Here is a 16,438-nt window from a genome sequence, read left to right as displayed (position 1 = left end):
TACTATTAGGTTCAATTTATTTATAGAAGAGAAATGTGATGTCAGTTACCATAGGGAATGTAATGGAAAGAGGATAGCAAGAGGCCTTTTAGCAAATCCTGATTCCATAATAATCAATCAACATCAAATTATTCTATTAAAAGTAAAGATAATGTATGTTATTTATTAATGTTATTGAAAAGGATCAATATAGTATTCCCAGCCACTATCCTAAAATATGCTGTAGTTACCTTTATGTCATATGATCCATCATGGTTGTAATTTATTTTCATATCCACTTCTATGAAAAGAAAAGTAGTATCAATAAGTGGTTGGCAATGTGCAGGTAAGGAACTTGACTTAATGTTAGTTAAGGCCCAAATGCCTCAGTTAGAGAGACATAGAATAAATGTACGAGTATAATCGCGCAGCAGGCCTCAACAATTACTATACTATGGTAGCCTTATTGCACAGTACAGTATTTACCATTGCTGTCCTGCAGCATCGGGACCTTTAGTTCTACTCCGACCCAGACTGATATCAGCATACAGCTCGTATATTTTCCCAGAGTTCACAGGGGTTTCCTCCAGGTGCTCTGGGTTCCATACTGGTAAATTGTTCTATGCGGACTAAATGATCTCTTCTGTGTGTTAATGTGAGTGTGCTAGGCAAATTAGATTGTAAGATCCACTGAGCCAGGCACTGGGCTACAGAATATGTTGACATTATATAAATAATGGATAAAGACAACTTATAATATTATTACCCTGTAATGAGTTTATTTAAACACCCAACAAACCACAAAAAAAGTGACCCAATACCTGGCACTCAACCAGAGATGTTTTTTCTGCTCACAGACTGTAGAATAAAGATATAATAGGATCATGTCACCTGCTCTGGAAATCTCAGTGACTCGGTGTAAAGGTACAGTGGGTGCTGAGAGATGTCGCAAACCTCTATCTACTTTTAACTCAATTTGCTTTATAAACAAGTGAAAACAATGTAACATATGGTACACACACTGAGCTCTGATTTTGTTTTTACAAATGATCAGAATTAGATTGAACAACTGCTTTGCACATTATTGTGGTATGATTATGGTACTTATGCTTCAAAAGAACTTACAATTCCAAAATGTCCAATAATATTATCAATTTGTCACCCACAAGTATGGACTGGGGGCTGCCTCAAGTGACTCCCACCATAGAGAATCTCAGAGTGTTTATACAAATGACACATTTGTATTGTAGGCCAGATAGATAATAACATTTAATATTAAAAACAATTTTATTACTGAACTTGTAAACACAAGTCACTTACTATTTTCTCCATCCATCAATGTGAGATTTCTGGTATATAATATATTTAGTCTTCTGCTGCTGCTGGAAGCAAATGGAGAGAATCTATCTGCAAAGCAAAATAATAATAATTATCAGTTATTGTTTATTTCTGGAGAGGGATGAATCGAGGATGACACAGGGAGTAGACACAGGGGACAAAGGAAAGGGTAATGTTATCAATAGAGATGTTGGGGGGAGGTTGAGGGATCCTGTAGGAGAGAAAACAGAAAGGTTTCTATTCCACTAAATTCAGCTTTCCAATTTAGGGCCGGATTCAATTATAGGTGAAATCGGCTGTCGTTGGCGAAATTGGTCAGATCGGCGGATTTTGCGGCCGATTTCGCCAACGACTGTGAAAAAGCGGCCGATTTTTGTCTAACAACTGGGAGAAAACTTTTCTCTAGCCTAGGGCAGGCTAAAAAAATTGGATAAAAATGTAGGGATTTCTTTCAGAGCCCTTTGGACAGCCCCCTAATGATACTTTACGTAATTTTTTTTCGTAAGGGTTTCTTTGACAAGTGTTTTAAACATTGCACGTGGCTGGCGTAGGTGTTTTTTAAAAACCGTTGAAAACACACCCGCGCCAGCCATGTGTGATGTTTAAAACACTAGGCGCATCCTTACAGCCCCCCGAAATACCAGACCCAATACATTAAATGCATTTTTCACAATTTATTTTTTTTTCAACCAAAGTTTTAACGGTCATTTTTTGCCAAAGTACGCAACTTCCGAAAGTTTTTGGGTGTAAAGTATCATTAAGGGGGCTGAAAAAAATCCCCACATTTTTAGGCAATAATAGGGTGATGATATCACCTGTAATTGAATATGGCCCTAAGTATTTGCATGACTTTCATTTGTTTGCTCATGAAACATGAGGTATTCGAGAAATGTAATTTATTATATATAGATTATATTAACTGTTGACTCATATAAAACAGTTACTAATACTGTAACACCTACAATTATTATGCAAACGTTCCAAACCCTTGACAGAACTTGATATTTTTTTAATTGTGTTTATATTTTTGGTCACTGAGTGCAGAATGTAAAGGCTGGCTGCAAAGCCCTTCAGTGGAAGTATAGAAGAAGTTTGCTCTGCAGAGGACAAATATCTTCTCTAACAACTTTGTGTCAGCTGAACCTAAGTCCAACTCACAAAAATCTGCACATCCATAGTGCACATATGCAGTTATTTTAAGATTTATGTAATTTTCACCTGTGGACCACTACGCCTGGAGAGATGGGTCAGATGTGGGCAAGCACAAGTAGAATACAGTAACTGAGTCCTGTGCTAAACAGGCTGAGGCTGAATTTACATTACACTATGGGTCTCCCTCTTAAGGTGGGAGCTGCCCAGTTGTGCTGGCTGCTGTTGTCGGTGCGGCACTAAAATTAGGAAGTCCTGGGAGCACTTCCTTGCCGGAGTATAGGCGCCCAAACCAAGTCCAGTGTGCTTCCAGTGATACTATTGCTCGTTACCGAACTTGACTAGTTCGTGACCTGACTTTGGCCCTGATTCAGACCCACTCGCGAGCGGCTGTCCGCTCGCAAGTGGGTCGATGGTGTGCACTGCGCATGCGCACGACGGAGGGAGCTCCGTCGTGCGCATGCGCGAGACGCGACGAGCGAAGGACTTTCCTTCGCTCGTTGTGTCTGATCAAAGGGGGCGTGCTGTCGATGTTGATTGACAGCACGCCCCCTTTGGTGGGCGTGCCTGCCAGACGGAGGCGTTCCCAAGGGAACACCTACCGTCAGAAGCCGGCCCCACTGACATCACTAGTGATGTCAGTGGGAGTGATTTTGGCTCTGATAGAGCCAAAATCACTCCTGGCCTTGCGGTTGAGAAACTCAACCGCAGGCTTCTGCTCGCACTGGCGACCATCATCCTGCACGCTCGTATAGGCTGTGGGTGGTGACCCACAGCTATACGAGCGGCCAGGAGGACGCTCCATATTAATGGAGGTGGGCCCTGATTCAGAGCGAGCGCTCTGGTCAGAGCGTCCGGCTCTGAATCAGGGCCTTTGTCTTCTCCCTAGTACTGCACTTGATATTCTGGTTTTGACCCTTGGCTATCCTCTGTGATTTGCATATGTCTGCTCCCTGGTACCGTCTTGTCTGTTTGGTTCTGACCCTGCTTGTCGACTACATTATACGCCTTCATCATATATTGCTCCTATTCCAGCACCTGTACAAGGGAACCCAGGCTGAGGGCCGCGACCTGCATGTCAGACGCAGCTAAGTCCAAACCTCCTTGCGGGAGTCCCTGGTGAACACCGGCGGCACGTTAGACTTTATGCCTCAGTACTGGGTCTCACCAATCCCAAAGTACGGACTAGCATACACTATCCACCCAAGAGTTGCGACACTATAGATGGCTAAGGGGTGAATCCAATTAGATGCAAATTGCGAGTTGCTATTTTCTCTTCTAATTTGCATAGCAAATTCATTTTGCAATCCAATTAGCAACTCGCACTGAACCAGTCAGACTGAATTCACATTTTTATTCGCAACTCCCTGAGGGCGAGAGATGGAAAGGAACATTTTTATTTTAAAGTTAAAATGTCGGGACACTGTGCTGAACCCCTTGGACTAATTACGCAATTTGAAGTTTCCAATTAGCTTAATTAGTCCAATAATTACATGTCATTTTTTAGGGTAAAAAATAAATTTGTCCTGAAATCACCCCAAAATCAACTTTTTCTTTAGTTTAGGTACCCCAGATTTAATTGCAAACATTTTTTGGAAAAAATATATATATATATTTTTTTTTTACAATTTTTCAAGGTGCCCTCAAAGTATCCCAAAATCACTGTTTTTCCTACTTTTTTTTGCGTTTTTCATTTAATTTGTTGAATATTAAATGAAAAAAGTTTGATTTTTATAATTTCTTTTGCATTTTTTAATTAAAAAAAAGCACAAATCAGCCATTTGACACCATTTAAAAATCTACAGTACCTTCATAATGCTCACAAACAGATTTCTATATGGTCCTGCTAACGAAATTATCGATTTTGGGAGGTCCAGGATGGTCTCTCCACATTTTCATGCACTTCTCTCACATCGCATTTGGCAGTCAATTTGCAAACATGCGCTTCAAGTACCGTAAATAATAATTGGATTGGGGAATTCTCGGGAGCGCGCATTCGTGCGAAGTGTGTGTTTCAAGAAACAAACGTGCTACTCGCAAATCGCACCTAATTGGATTCACCCCTAAGAGTCTAGTTATGAATTGTGATCATTAATAGTGACAACTAATCTGGTTCATGTCAAAGAGTAGTACTCACAACATGAGAGTGTATCATTGTGACCTGTCCATTCTGTTCTGCACAGCACTCTACTGAACAGTGTGTGGGATATAACTATATAATAAAATCCCTAGCTATTCCTCGCCAACCCTGCAAGAGGTAAAGAATTATAACAAGACAGCAAATCACAAGGACAAACCTTCCCACTGTAGATTGAACTCGTTAGTTAAGACTTGCTCCTTCAGAATAAGACCAAGTGCAGCCTGGCACAGCATTTCACTGGAGGATCCTTTCTTAGGTGGAAAGAGTTCATTATAATGCTGAGGAATGAAATTAGTATGCACGTCCCCTGCTTCAAATGCTGGGTGTCCCGATAGACTGAGGAGGAAATCGATATTAGTGCTTAGGCCGACAATCTGAAAAGACAAAACAGATAAAACTCATTATTATTGACAAAGAAGGCAAATTAAGAAATCTTATGTACACAACAGTTTCTTATCCTTAACAGAAAGGAGTAGACAAATTCTTACAAGTTTAACTATTTATAAATGCTGCCTGAAAGTCAACAAATGTTTAATTTTTTAATCTTTAATTGAAAATCAATCATATTAGAATTAATATGAATTAATGTATAGACCGGTGTTGTCAGGACCAAGCTTACAAATAAGGGAAAAACATAAAAGACAGAAAACAAGTAGAAAATATATTGAGCCCAGGGCAACCCCTGGTCCAATTAACTCCCCGATTTTGGCAGTCCTCAGTATACTGTGCCACTGCCTGGCCTGTACTGTAAGTATATTTATAACTAAGATAATACCAGGCACAAACTGACATAGGGCTGCCTGCCTGCAGCATAAACTTTCCTTTGTACGGCTACTATAATTACCCAAGTAGTGTTCTACTTCTGATCATTTTATATGTGAAATCAGGCACTTGTATAGAAGAATTTATCAGTATGTTTGGTCACTATTTTTCTTAGTTCATGTAGCTGAATGTGTCTGAAATGTGTATATATTTTTACTTCTAATAAAAAAAGAAAACAAAAAATATAAAAACATTATTTAGTAGTTATGTTTTAAATTCTGAAGTCATAATTTATTGAACGGTAGTATAACATACATACTATGTAACCTAAATAAAAAGTATTACCAGATTAAGGGCCACACCATTAATACAAAAAGGGAAAAAGTCTATCATTGTCTCCCACTCCTCAAGAATAACCTTTCCATGAATTACAAATAAGCCAGGTATAAATGGAAAAGTCCAATAGGATGTGAATACATAGGCCGCAAAATAATGAGTTGAAAGCTGTAGTGTAGATATTCACAATATTCAACCTCTCAGGCGTAGCACTATCAGTGCTTATCTTAGGTATCAACAATGGTTCTCTGTTGGTATTGCACACTTTAATAATAGCCTCTCTTATATCCTTCTGATCATAACCACGATCAACTAAGCTTCAGCCCATATCTTCAAGTGCTATCAGAAGATCATCTTGGTTAGAAGTAATCCTTGCTACTCTCAGCAATTGTGTCTATGGTAATCCCCTCTTAACTGCTGTGGGGTGGAAGCTAGTGGACCACAACAGGGTATTTTTGTCAGTTGATTTAGTAAACTTTTTGCTGGCAAAGGAGCATATGTAACATCTAGGAAATTGACTGAGGTGTTACTAAAGTTTAGACTTGGGACTGGATTCAGACCTGCTCGCTAGCCAGCGGTCGCTCGTTGCAGACGATGTTCGCTAATGTGCGCATGCGTATAGTTTGCAGTGCACGTGCGCAAACTAGTACAAGCGATCGGGATGCGCTCGCTCGCCCTGCAAAGACAGCAGAGAGGAATATGTGACAGGAGAGGCCGTTTGTGGGTGGTGACAGGGGCAGGGCAATAGTAACGGGGGAGTGGAGTTGCGAACGCAGGCGTGCCTGAGTGTTTAAACGCTGTTTCAGAGGCGTGCATAATTAACCGGCAGCATCATAGTATACGTCACCTGGTTGAATTATACACTGAAGTGCTCGCAGTGCTTGCGGTAGGGTACAGTCAACCGCAAGCGCTGCGGTCAGATCCGACGGAACCCGATGTACCGATGGTTGTATATACTACCTGGAGATGTCGTACGCTAGTGGGCAGCTAAAGGCAGGCTGGTGGGCGTCTGTAAACACAAAGTGATCGATTGCCAAAACATAGTGGGCGTGCTTATGCCTTGCTGAGCGAGCGGCTGCCTTGACGTCACTTAGCTGAATTTCCATATGCTGGGAGCGAGCGGCCGCATCTAGCGAGCGGGTCTGAATCAGGCCCTTAGTCCAATAGTCATTAAGAAAGTCTACAAATTCAAGTAGGTTAGTTTTACCAACCAGTCAAAACATATATAAATCAGCTACGTAACATAGTTAAAATGTAATGTCAGATGCATAATGGGCATTGCCAGTGATATAGTAATTCTGACAGTCCGTCATAAAATATTTGCATATGACATTGAGCTCATTGCTGTCCCTGCTTCTGCAAATAAAATCCACTTTCAAAGAGAAAGTAGTTTTATGCAGTATACAATTTGCCAATAATATAAAGCTATTTAGTCGGAAAAACTGTGTAGGCCATATTGTTAGAATTGCTTTTTTCAATGCTTCCATTCCAAATTTATGTGTTGGTATAGAGACTGGATATAGAGATCAACCAGAAGAGCATCCCTGGATGCCATGCCATCTCTACGCCTTCCACAGATCTCAAGAATGTCCCAGTGGCCAAGCACTTCTGCGAGAAGAAAAATTCTGTTCATCACATTAATTTTTCTATTATTGATCATGTGCCACCACTCAGGATAGGTTGGTGACAGACAGGATCTTAAATGCAAAAATAATTAAAATAGATCTATAAACTAAAGATGCTGTCACCAAGAGGCCTTAATGAAGATATCAATATGGAATACTTAAATTGAAATATTCTTTAATTACTATTGATATCTATGCACTGGCAGCACTCTCTGCTTACATATGCATGGTTCTTTCATGTAGCTTCATCTACTCCGTACTTTCAATATTTTATGGGGGGGTTTTCTTGCCAACAGCGCTGTCTGTCATTATGTTTTCAAATATTTCATTATCCATGTGGCTGACTGTGGAGCTATTCACTTGTTTCATATGGTCCCTTACCTATTGGAACTACTCCGATCATATGTTGCATGTCTAAATCACATTCTGCCTGCTCCTATCTTGCCTGCCTCCTTACTCTCTCCCTCTCTTCTGGCACTGTTCCTTCTGCATTCAAGCATGCCCTTGTCTCCCCCATTCTTAAAAAACCTAACCTTGATCCTAACATTCTCTCTAACTACCGACCAATCTCTCTCCTCCCTTTTACCTCCAAACTCCTTGAGCGTATTGTTTACAACCGCCTCACCACATCTCTTTCCTCCCACTCCCTCCTTGACCCTTTTCAGTCTGGCTTCCATTCTCTCCCCTCCACTGAAACTGCCCTCACAAAAGTCAGCAATGACCCCCTTGCTGCCAAATCCAAGGGCCACTACTCCCTGCTCATTCTCCCTGACCTCTCTGCTGCTTTTGACACTATGGACCACCCTCTACTGCTGCATATCCTTCACTCCCTTGGTCTATGTGACACTGCTCTCTCCTGGCTGACCTCCTACCTCTCTGACCGTTCCTTCTGTGTTTCCTCTCATGACGACTCCTCCCCCCCACAGCCTCTTAAAGTAGGTGTTCCCCAAGGTTCTGTTCTTGGACCTCTCCTATTCTCTCTCTATACATCTTCTCTAGGTAAACTCATCAGCTCCTTTGACCTCCATTATCATCTCTATGCTGATGATACTCAGATCTACCTTTCCTCACCTGATCTTTCCCCCTCTCTACTGACTCATATCTCTAACTGTCTCTCTGCTATCTCTTCCTGGATGTCCCAGCGATTTCTCAAACTTAATATATCTAAGACTGAGCTGATAGTCATCCCACCCTCCCACATAACATCATGTCCCACTATTTCTTTATTAATAGATGGCATAACTATCTCATCTAGTCCCAAAGTGCGTTGTCTTGGAGACATCCTGGACTCTTCCCTCTCCTTCACACCACACATCTGGAACCTCTCGCAGTCCTGTCGTTTCCATCTCAAGAATATTTCCAAGATCAGACCCTTTCTCACCCAGGATGCTACCAAAACTCTTGTGCATTCACTGGTCATGTCCAGATTGGACTACTGTAACCTTCTCCTAGCTGGTCTCCCCAAATCCCATCTCTCTCCTCTCCAGTCTGTGCTCAATGCTGCTGCTCGGCTCATCTTCCTCTCCAAACGCTCTACATCTGCCTCCCCTCTTGAGCAAGCCCTCCTCTGGCTCCCGTTCCCTTTCAGAACCCAATTCAAGGCTCTCACACTCACTTACAAAGCCCTCACCCATTCCTCTCCCATTTACATCTCTGATCTCATCTCCCTTCACTCTTCTGTCTGCCCACCTCGTTTACCTAATAGACACCGCCTTTCATGCCAATTGATTACTTCCTCCCACTCCCGCCTCCAAAATTTTGCCCGTGCTGCTCACCTTTGGAACTCCTTCCATCTCCCCATCAGATACTGCACCTTTCTACAATCTTTCAAACGAGCTCTTAAGACCCACTACTTCATTAAAGCCTAACTTGCTGCTACATCTTCCATTCTCCCCGCCTACCCCATTCTGTGTCACTCCTGTTTGTCTTCCCCTCCCTTAAAGAATGTAAGCTCTTTCGAGCAGGGCCCTCTACCCTCTTGTGCTTCTCCCTACTGTAATTTAATTTATCTCTTACTCCCCAATAGGGCAACTAACACTTGGCTACTTATGCGGGCGTAAAGGTCGCTAATATAGCAATGTTTATCCATGTCCTGTATTGTATTGTATTGTACGTCAATGGTTACTTATTTGTCTATGTACTTTGTAAGGCGCTGCGGAACACTTGTGGCGCCATATAAATAAATGATAATAATAATAATAATGAATATGACAGTGCTGTCTGTCATTTACATCTAGGTGCAGTAGGTTTGTTGTGTCCCCTTAAATGTTTTGATACTGCAAGCCCTGATTGGTGACACAATGATACAAAATTTGTTTACTTTAACGAGTCGTGCCAACACTGATTACTCTATGCCAATTGTGCTCTAGAAACTGTGTTATTTTTAATAGCAACAAATCCTTTGATTTTGGCACACCTCCCTTATCAGGCTGCATTGCTTGCAGTATCTAGGTTACCTACTGTGATTAAGACTTTTCATGATGTAATGTTGTGCTACGTAGACTTCTGTTGACACTATGACAGCTCAATCTGTCAGATGTCCTTTTATTTTTCAGCCTCCTGCGGGTATCTCTGGTATAGCAATTCACTTTGCACTTTGTTAATTGATAAAAATAAACTATTAACACTCCTATTTTTCAAAGCATTCTTAATTTGCAGCATTTTTTCCACACCTGCCTAAAACTTTTGCACAGTACTGTACATATATTGCACACCATGAACACAGTTATATATGTATGCATATAGAAATACATACATAAATATATATATATATATATATATATTAGGGGTGAGCGGGTTCGGATTTCTGAAATCCGAACCCCCCCGAGCCCCCCCGATCCGAGTCCGATCCGAGTCAGGCTCGACTTTTCCCGCCTGACTCGGATCTGAAATCGAGGCAAAACGTCATCTTCCCGCCTTCCGAGTCTCGCGGGTTTTGGATCCTATATAAGGTACACACGTCGGCGCCATTTTCTCACTCGGCTGTGGACAGTGAAGAGGGAGGGTGGGAGTTAGGGCTGTGTAGTGTAGTGTAGTGTAGTGCTGCTGTTGTCCACTACTTCAAAGTCCATAGGGGCTGGCTGTGTTGTGCTGTGCTGCTGTTGTTAATAGGGGCTGTGTCCACTACTTCAAAGTCCATAGGGGCTGGCTGGACTGTGTTGTGCAGTCAGTTCTCCATAGGGGCTGTGTCCACTCCAAAGTCCTGTGCAGTGTCCCAGTCCTAAAGGGGTGCTGAAGTGTTGTCCAGGGGGTGCTCTGTCCATCAGGGGTGCTCCCCCCAAGTGCTAAAAAAATAATATATTTTCTGTGTTTGTGAATTGTGTGCGCAGTAGCCGCACGTGCATCAACAAAGTAGTGCCAAGCGTGCGCCTGTGTCATAAGTAAAGGGCCGGCTGGCTTGACCGTTAAGGGTGCTGTAACCCCCGAAAGTACACTCCAGTCCAAACCAAAAAAAAAATGATTTTCTGTGTTTGTGAATTGTGTGCGCAGTAGCCGCATATGCATCAACAAAGTAGTGCCAAGCGTGCGCCTGTGTCATAAGTAAAGGGCCGGCTGGCTTGACCATTAAAGGGTGCTGTAACCCCCAAAGTACACTCCAGTCCAAACCAAAAAAAAAATTATTTTCTGTGTTTGTGAATTGTGTGCGCAGTAGCCGCACGTTCATCAACAAAGTAGTGCCAAGCGTGCGCCTGTGTCATAAGTAAAGGGCCGGCTGGCTTGACCGTTAAGGGTGCTGTAACCCCCGAAAGTACACTCCAGTCCAAACCAAAAAAAAAATGATTTTCTGTGTTTGTGAATTGTGTGCGCAGTAGCCGCATGTGCATCAACAAAGTAGTGCCAAGCGTGCGCCTGTGTCATAAGTAAAGGGCTGGCTGGCTTGACCGTTAAGGGTGCTGTAACCCCCGAAAGTACACTCCAGTCCAAACCAAAAAAAAAATTATTTTCTGTGTTTGTGAATTGTGTGCGCAGTAGCCGCACGTGCATCAACAAAGTAGTGCCAAGCGTGCGCCTGTGTCATAAGTAAAGGGCCGGCTGGCTTGACCGTTAAGGGTGCTGTAACCCCCGAAAGTACACTCCAGTCCAAACCAAAAAAAAAATTATTTTCGGTGTTTGTGAATTGTGTGCGCAGTAGCCGCACGTGCATCAACAAAGTAGTGCCAAGCGTGCGCCTGTGTCATAAGTAAAGGGCCGGCTGGCTAGACCGTTAAAGGGTGCTGTATCCCCCGAAAGTACACTCCAGTCCAAACCCCCAAAAAAATTATTTTCTGTGTTTGTGAATTGTGTGCGCAGTAGCCGCACGTGCATCAACAAAGTAGTGCCAAGCGTGCGCCTGTGTCATAAGTAAAGGGCCGGCTGGCTTGACCATTAAGGGTGCTGTAACCCCCGAAAGTACACTCCAGTCCAAACCAAAAAAAAAATTATTTTCTGTGTTTGTGAATTGTGTGCGCAGTAGCCGCACGTGCATCAACAAAGTAGTGCCAAGCGTGCGCCTGTGTCATAAGTAAAGGGCCGGCTGGCTTGACCGTTAAGGGTGCTGTAACCCCCGAAAGTACACTCCAGTCCAAACCAAAAAAAAAATTATTTTCTGTGTTTGTGAATTGTGTGCGCAGTAGCCGCACGTGCATCAACAAAGTAGTGCCAAGCGTGCGCCTGTGTCATAAGTAAAGGGCCGGCTGGCTTGACCGTTAAGGGTGCTGTAACCCCCGAAAGTACACTCCAGTCCAAACCAAAAAAAAAATTATTTTCTGTGTTTGTGAATTGTGTGCGCAGTAGCCGCACGTGCATCAACAAAGTAGTGCCAAGCGTGCGCCTGTGTCCCATAAGTAAAAGGCCGGCTGGCTTGTCCGTTAAAGGGTGCTGTAACCCCCGAAAGTACACTCCAGTCCAAACCAAAAAAAAAATTATTTTCTGTGTTTGTGAATTGTGTGCGCAGTAGCCGCACGTGCATCAACAAAGTAGTGCCAAGCGTGCGCCTGTGTCATAAGTAAAGGGCCGGCTGGCTTGACCGTTAAGGGTGCTGTAACCCCCGAAAGTACACTCCAGTCCAAACCAAAAAAAAAATAATTTTCTGTGTTTGTGAATTGTGTGCGCAGTAGCCGCACGTGCATCAACAAAGTAGTGCCAAGCGTGCGCCTGTGTCATAAGTAAAGGGCCGGCTGGCTTGACCGTTAAAGGGTGCTGTAACCCCCAAAGTACACTCCAGTCCAAACCAAAAAAAAAATTATTTTCTGTGTTTGTGAATTGTGTGCGCAGTAGCCGCACGTGCATCAACAAAGTAGTGCCAAGCGTGCGCCTGTGTCATAAGTAAAGGGCCGGCTGGCTTGACCGTTAAAGGGTGCTGTAACCCCCGAAAGTACACTCCAGTCCAAACCAAAAAAAAATTATTTTCTGTGTTTGTGAATTGTGTGCGCAGTAGCCGCACGTGCATCAACAAAGTAGTGCCAAGCGTGCGCCTGTGTCATAAGTAAAGGGCCGGCTGGCTTGACCGTTAAGGGTGCTGTAACCCCCGAGAGTACACTCCAGTCCAAACCAAAAAAAAAATTATTTTCTGTGTTTGTGAATTGTGTGCGCAGTAGCCGCACGTGCATCAACAAAGTAGTGCCAAGCGTGCGCCTGTGTCATAAGTAAAGGGCCGGCTGGCTTGACCGTTAAAGGGTGCTGTAACCCCCGAAAGTACACTCCAGTCCAAACCAAAAAAAAATTATTTTCTGTGTTTGTGAATTGTGTGCGCAGTAGCCGCACGTGCATCAACAAAGTAGTGCCAAGCGTGCGCCTGTGTCATAAGTAAAGGGCTGGCTGGCTTGACCGTTAAGGGTGCTGTAACCCCCGAAAGTACACTCCAGTCCAAACCAAAAAAAAAATTATTTTCTGTGTTTGTGAATTGTGTGCGCAGTAGCCGCACGTGCATCAACAAAGTAGTGCCAAGAGTGCGCCTGTGTCATAAGGGCCGGCTGGCTTGACCGTTAAAGGGTGCTGTAACCCCCAAAGTACACTCCAGTCCAAACCAAAAAAAAAATTATTTTCTGTGTTTAGCCGCACGTATATATCAAATCGATATAACATAAATGGAGGACCAGACTTTCTCCGATAAAAATAAAATAGAGAAAGATCAAGAACCACTTCCTCCTAGTGCTGAAGCTGCTGCCACTAGTCATGACATAGACGATAACATGCCATCAACGTCGTCTGCCAAGGCCGATGCCCAATGTCATAGTAGAGGGCACATACAATCCCAAATGGCAAAGTTCAGGAAAATGACCTTGAAAATGACATTTAAATCAGCTGAAGAGAAACGTAAACTTGCCAATATGCCATTTACGACACGGAGTGGCAAGGAACGGCTAAGGTCGATCCCTAGTATGTTCATGACTAGTGGTTCAGCTTCACATGACGATGGAAGCCCTCCTCCCACTAAAAAAATCAAAAGAGTTAAGCTGGCAAAAGCACAGCGAAGAACTGTGCTTTCTAAGAAGATATCACAAATCCCCAAGGAGAGTCCAAGTGTGGTGGTGGTTGCGATGCCTGACCTTCCCAGCACTGGACGGGAAGAGGTGGCTCTTTCCACCATTTGCACGCCCCCTGCAAGTGCTGAAAGGAGCACCCACAGTCCACTTGCTGATATGCAAATTGAAGATGTCACTGTTGAAGTACAACAGGATGAGGATACTGGTGTAGCTGGCGCTGAGGAGGAAGTTGGCGAGGAGGATTCTGATGGTGATGTGGTTTGTTTAAATCAGGCTCCGGGGGAGACAGTTGTTGTCCGTGGGATGAAAAAGCCCATCACGGTCATGCCTGGGCAGAAGACCAAACATTCCACCTCTTTGGTCTGGCAATATTTCTATCCAAATCCGGACAACAACTGTCTTGCCATATGTACCATATGTAAAGGTGAAATAAGTAGGGGTAGGGACGTCAACCACCTAGGAACATCCTCCCTTATACGGCACCTGCAGCGCGTTCATAAAAAGTTACTGTCAAGTTCAGAAACTTTGGCTAAGACCGTAAGCAGTCCAGGGACACCTAAATCCCGTTGTCCTGTTGTATCCAAGCGCCTGCAAACCACACCGTCAACTCCCTCCTCGTCAATTTCCTCCTTAGTCAGGATCGGAAGTAGTCCTGCAGGCCATGTCACTGGCATGACTGACTCTCCTATCCGGGATTCCTCTGGAGGATCCTGCATTGCTACGCCTACTGCTGCCGCTGCTGCTGTTGCTGCTGCTGGGAGTCGTTCATCATCCCAGAGAGGAAGTAGGAACACCACTACTTTTACTAAACAATTGACCCTCCAACAGTCCTTAGCGAGGAGGATGAAGTACGACAGCAGTCATCCTGAAGCAAAACGTATAACTGAGGCCTTGACTGCTATGTTGGTGTTAGACGTGCGTCCGGTATCCGCCATTAGTGCAGTGGGATTTAGACAATTGATGGAGGTAGTGTGTCCCCGGTTCCAAATCCCGTCTAGATTCCACTTCACTAGGCAGGCGATACCGAGACTGTACAGAAACGTCAGAAAAAGTGTCCTCAGTGTCCTGAAAAATGCCGTTGTACACAATGTCCACTTAACCACGGACATGTGGACAAGTGGAACAGGGCAGATTAAGGACTATATGACTGTGACAGCCCACTGGGTAGATGTATCACCTTACGCAGCAACAGCAGCAGCGTCACCAGTAGCAGCATCTCAGAAACGCCAGCTCGTTACAAGGCAGGCTACGCTGTGTATCACCGGTTTCAGTAAGAGGCACACCGCCGACAACCTCTTAGAGAAACTGAGGGAAATCATCGCCCAGTGGCTTACCCCACTTAGACTCTCCTGGGGATTTGTGATATCTGACAACGCCACCAATATTGTGCGGGCATTACATCTGGGCAAATTCCAGCACGTCCCATGTTTTGCTCACACAATAAACTTGGTGGTGCAGAATTTTCTGAAAAGCGACAGGGGCGTGCAGGAGACGCTTTGGGTGGCCCGAAAAATTTCTGGCCACTTTCGCCATTCAGCGACTGCGTGCCGAAGACTGGAGCGCCAGCAAACACTCTTGAACCTGCCCCGCCATCACCTGAAGCAAGAGGTTGTGACGCGGTGGAACTCAACCCTCTATATGCTTCAGAGGATGGAGGAGCAGCAAAAGGCCATACAAGCCTATACATCCACCTATGACATAGGCAAAGGAGGGGGTATGCACCTGACTCAAGCGCAGTGGAGAATGATTTCCGTGTTGTGCAAGGTTCTCCAGCCCTTCGAACTTGCCACACGTGAAGTCAGTTCAGACACAGCCAGCTTGAGTCAGGTCATTCCCCTCATCAGGCTTTTGCAGAAGCAGCTGGAGAAAGTGAAGGAGGAGCTAAGACGGAGCGATTCCGCTCGGCATGTGGGACTTGTGGATGAAGCCCTTCATTCGCTTTGCCAGGATTCCAGGGTGGTCAATCTGTTGAAATCAGACCACTACATTTTGGCCACCGTGCTTGATCCTAGGTTTAAAGCCTATGTGGTGTCTCTCTTTCCGGCCGACACAAGCCTGCAGAGGTGCAAAGACCTGCTGGTGAACACACTGTCAGCTGAAGCGGAACGTGACACGTCAACGGCTCCTTCTTCATTTTCTCCCGCAACTGGGGCTGCCAGGAAAAAACTTAGGTATCCTAAGCAACCCGCTGGCGGTGATGCAGGGCAGGCAGGACCAAGTTTGGACATCTGGTCCGGACTGAAGGACCTGGCAACAATTTCTGACATGTCTACTGTCACTGCATATGATACTGTCACCATTGACAGAATGGTGGAGGATTACATCGGTGACAGCATCCAAGTAGGCATGTCAGACAGTCCATACCTGTACTGGCAGGAAAAAGAGGCAATTTGGAGGCCCCTGTACAAGCTGGCTCTATTTTACCTGAGTTGCCCCCCCTCCAGTGTGTACTCCGAAAGAGTGTTTAGTGCAGCCGGGAACCTTGTCAGCGAAAGGCGTAGGAGGTTGCTTCCACAGAATGTGGAGAAGATGATGTTCATCAAAATGAATTATCAGCTCTTCCAGGGAGACCAGCCTCCAGAAGGTACAGAGGGACCTGTGGTGGTGGATTCAAGTGGGGACGAGTTAATACTTTGTGAGGATGA

At 44.3% G+C, this 16,438-nt stretch overlaps 1 protein-coding gene across 1 annotated transcript in view; it reads right to left on the bottom strand.

Annotated features, from left to right (window-relative positions):
• Positions 1 to 16,438, bottom strand: part of MCCC1 (methylcrotonyl-CoA carboxylase subunit 1) — a 79,367-nt gene that overhangs the window by 3,713 nt on the left and 59,216 nt on the right. The window contains exons 13-15 of the mRNA XM_088456368.1: positions 4,764 to 4,980; positions 1,300 to 1,386; positions 231 to 280 (exon numbers count right to left, since the gene is read on the bottom strand). Of these exons, the coding sequence (XP_088312494.1) occupies positions 231 to 280; positions 1,300 to 1,386; positions 4,764 to 4,980 (354 nt within the window). The remainder of the gene's footprint in view (positions 1 to 230; positions 281 to 1,299; positions 1,387 to 4,763; positions 4,981 to 16,438) is intronic.

The sequence above is a fragment of the Taudactylus pleione genome, unplaced genomic scaffold (assembly GCF_031769625.1).
Source record: "Taudactylus pleione unplaced genomic scaffold, aTauple2 ptg000702l, whole genome shotgun sequence".
Classification (NCBI taxonomy): domain Eukaryota; kingdom Metazoa; phylum Chordata; class Amphibia; order Anura; family Myobatrachidae; genus Taudactylus; species Taudactylus pleione.
This window is presented reverse-complemented; position numbering and strand designations above follow the sequence as displayed.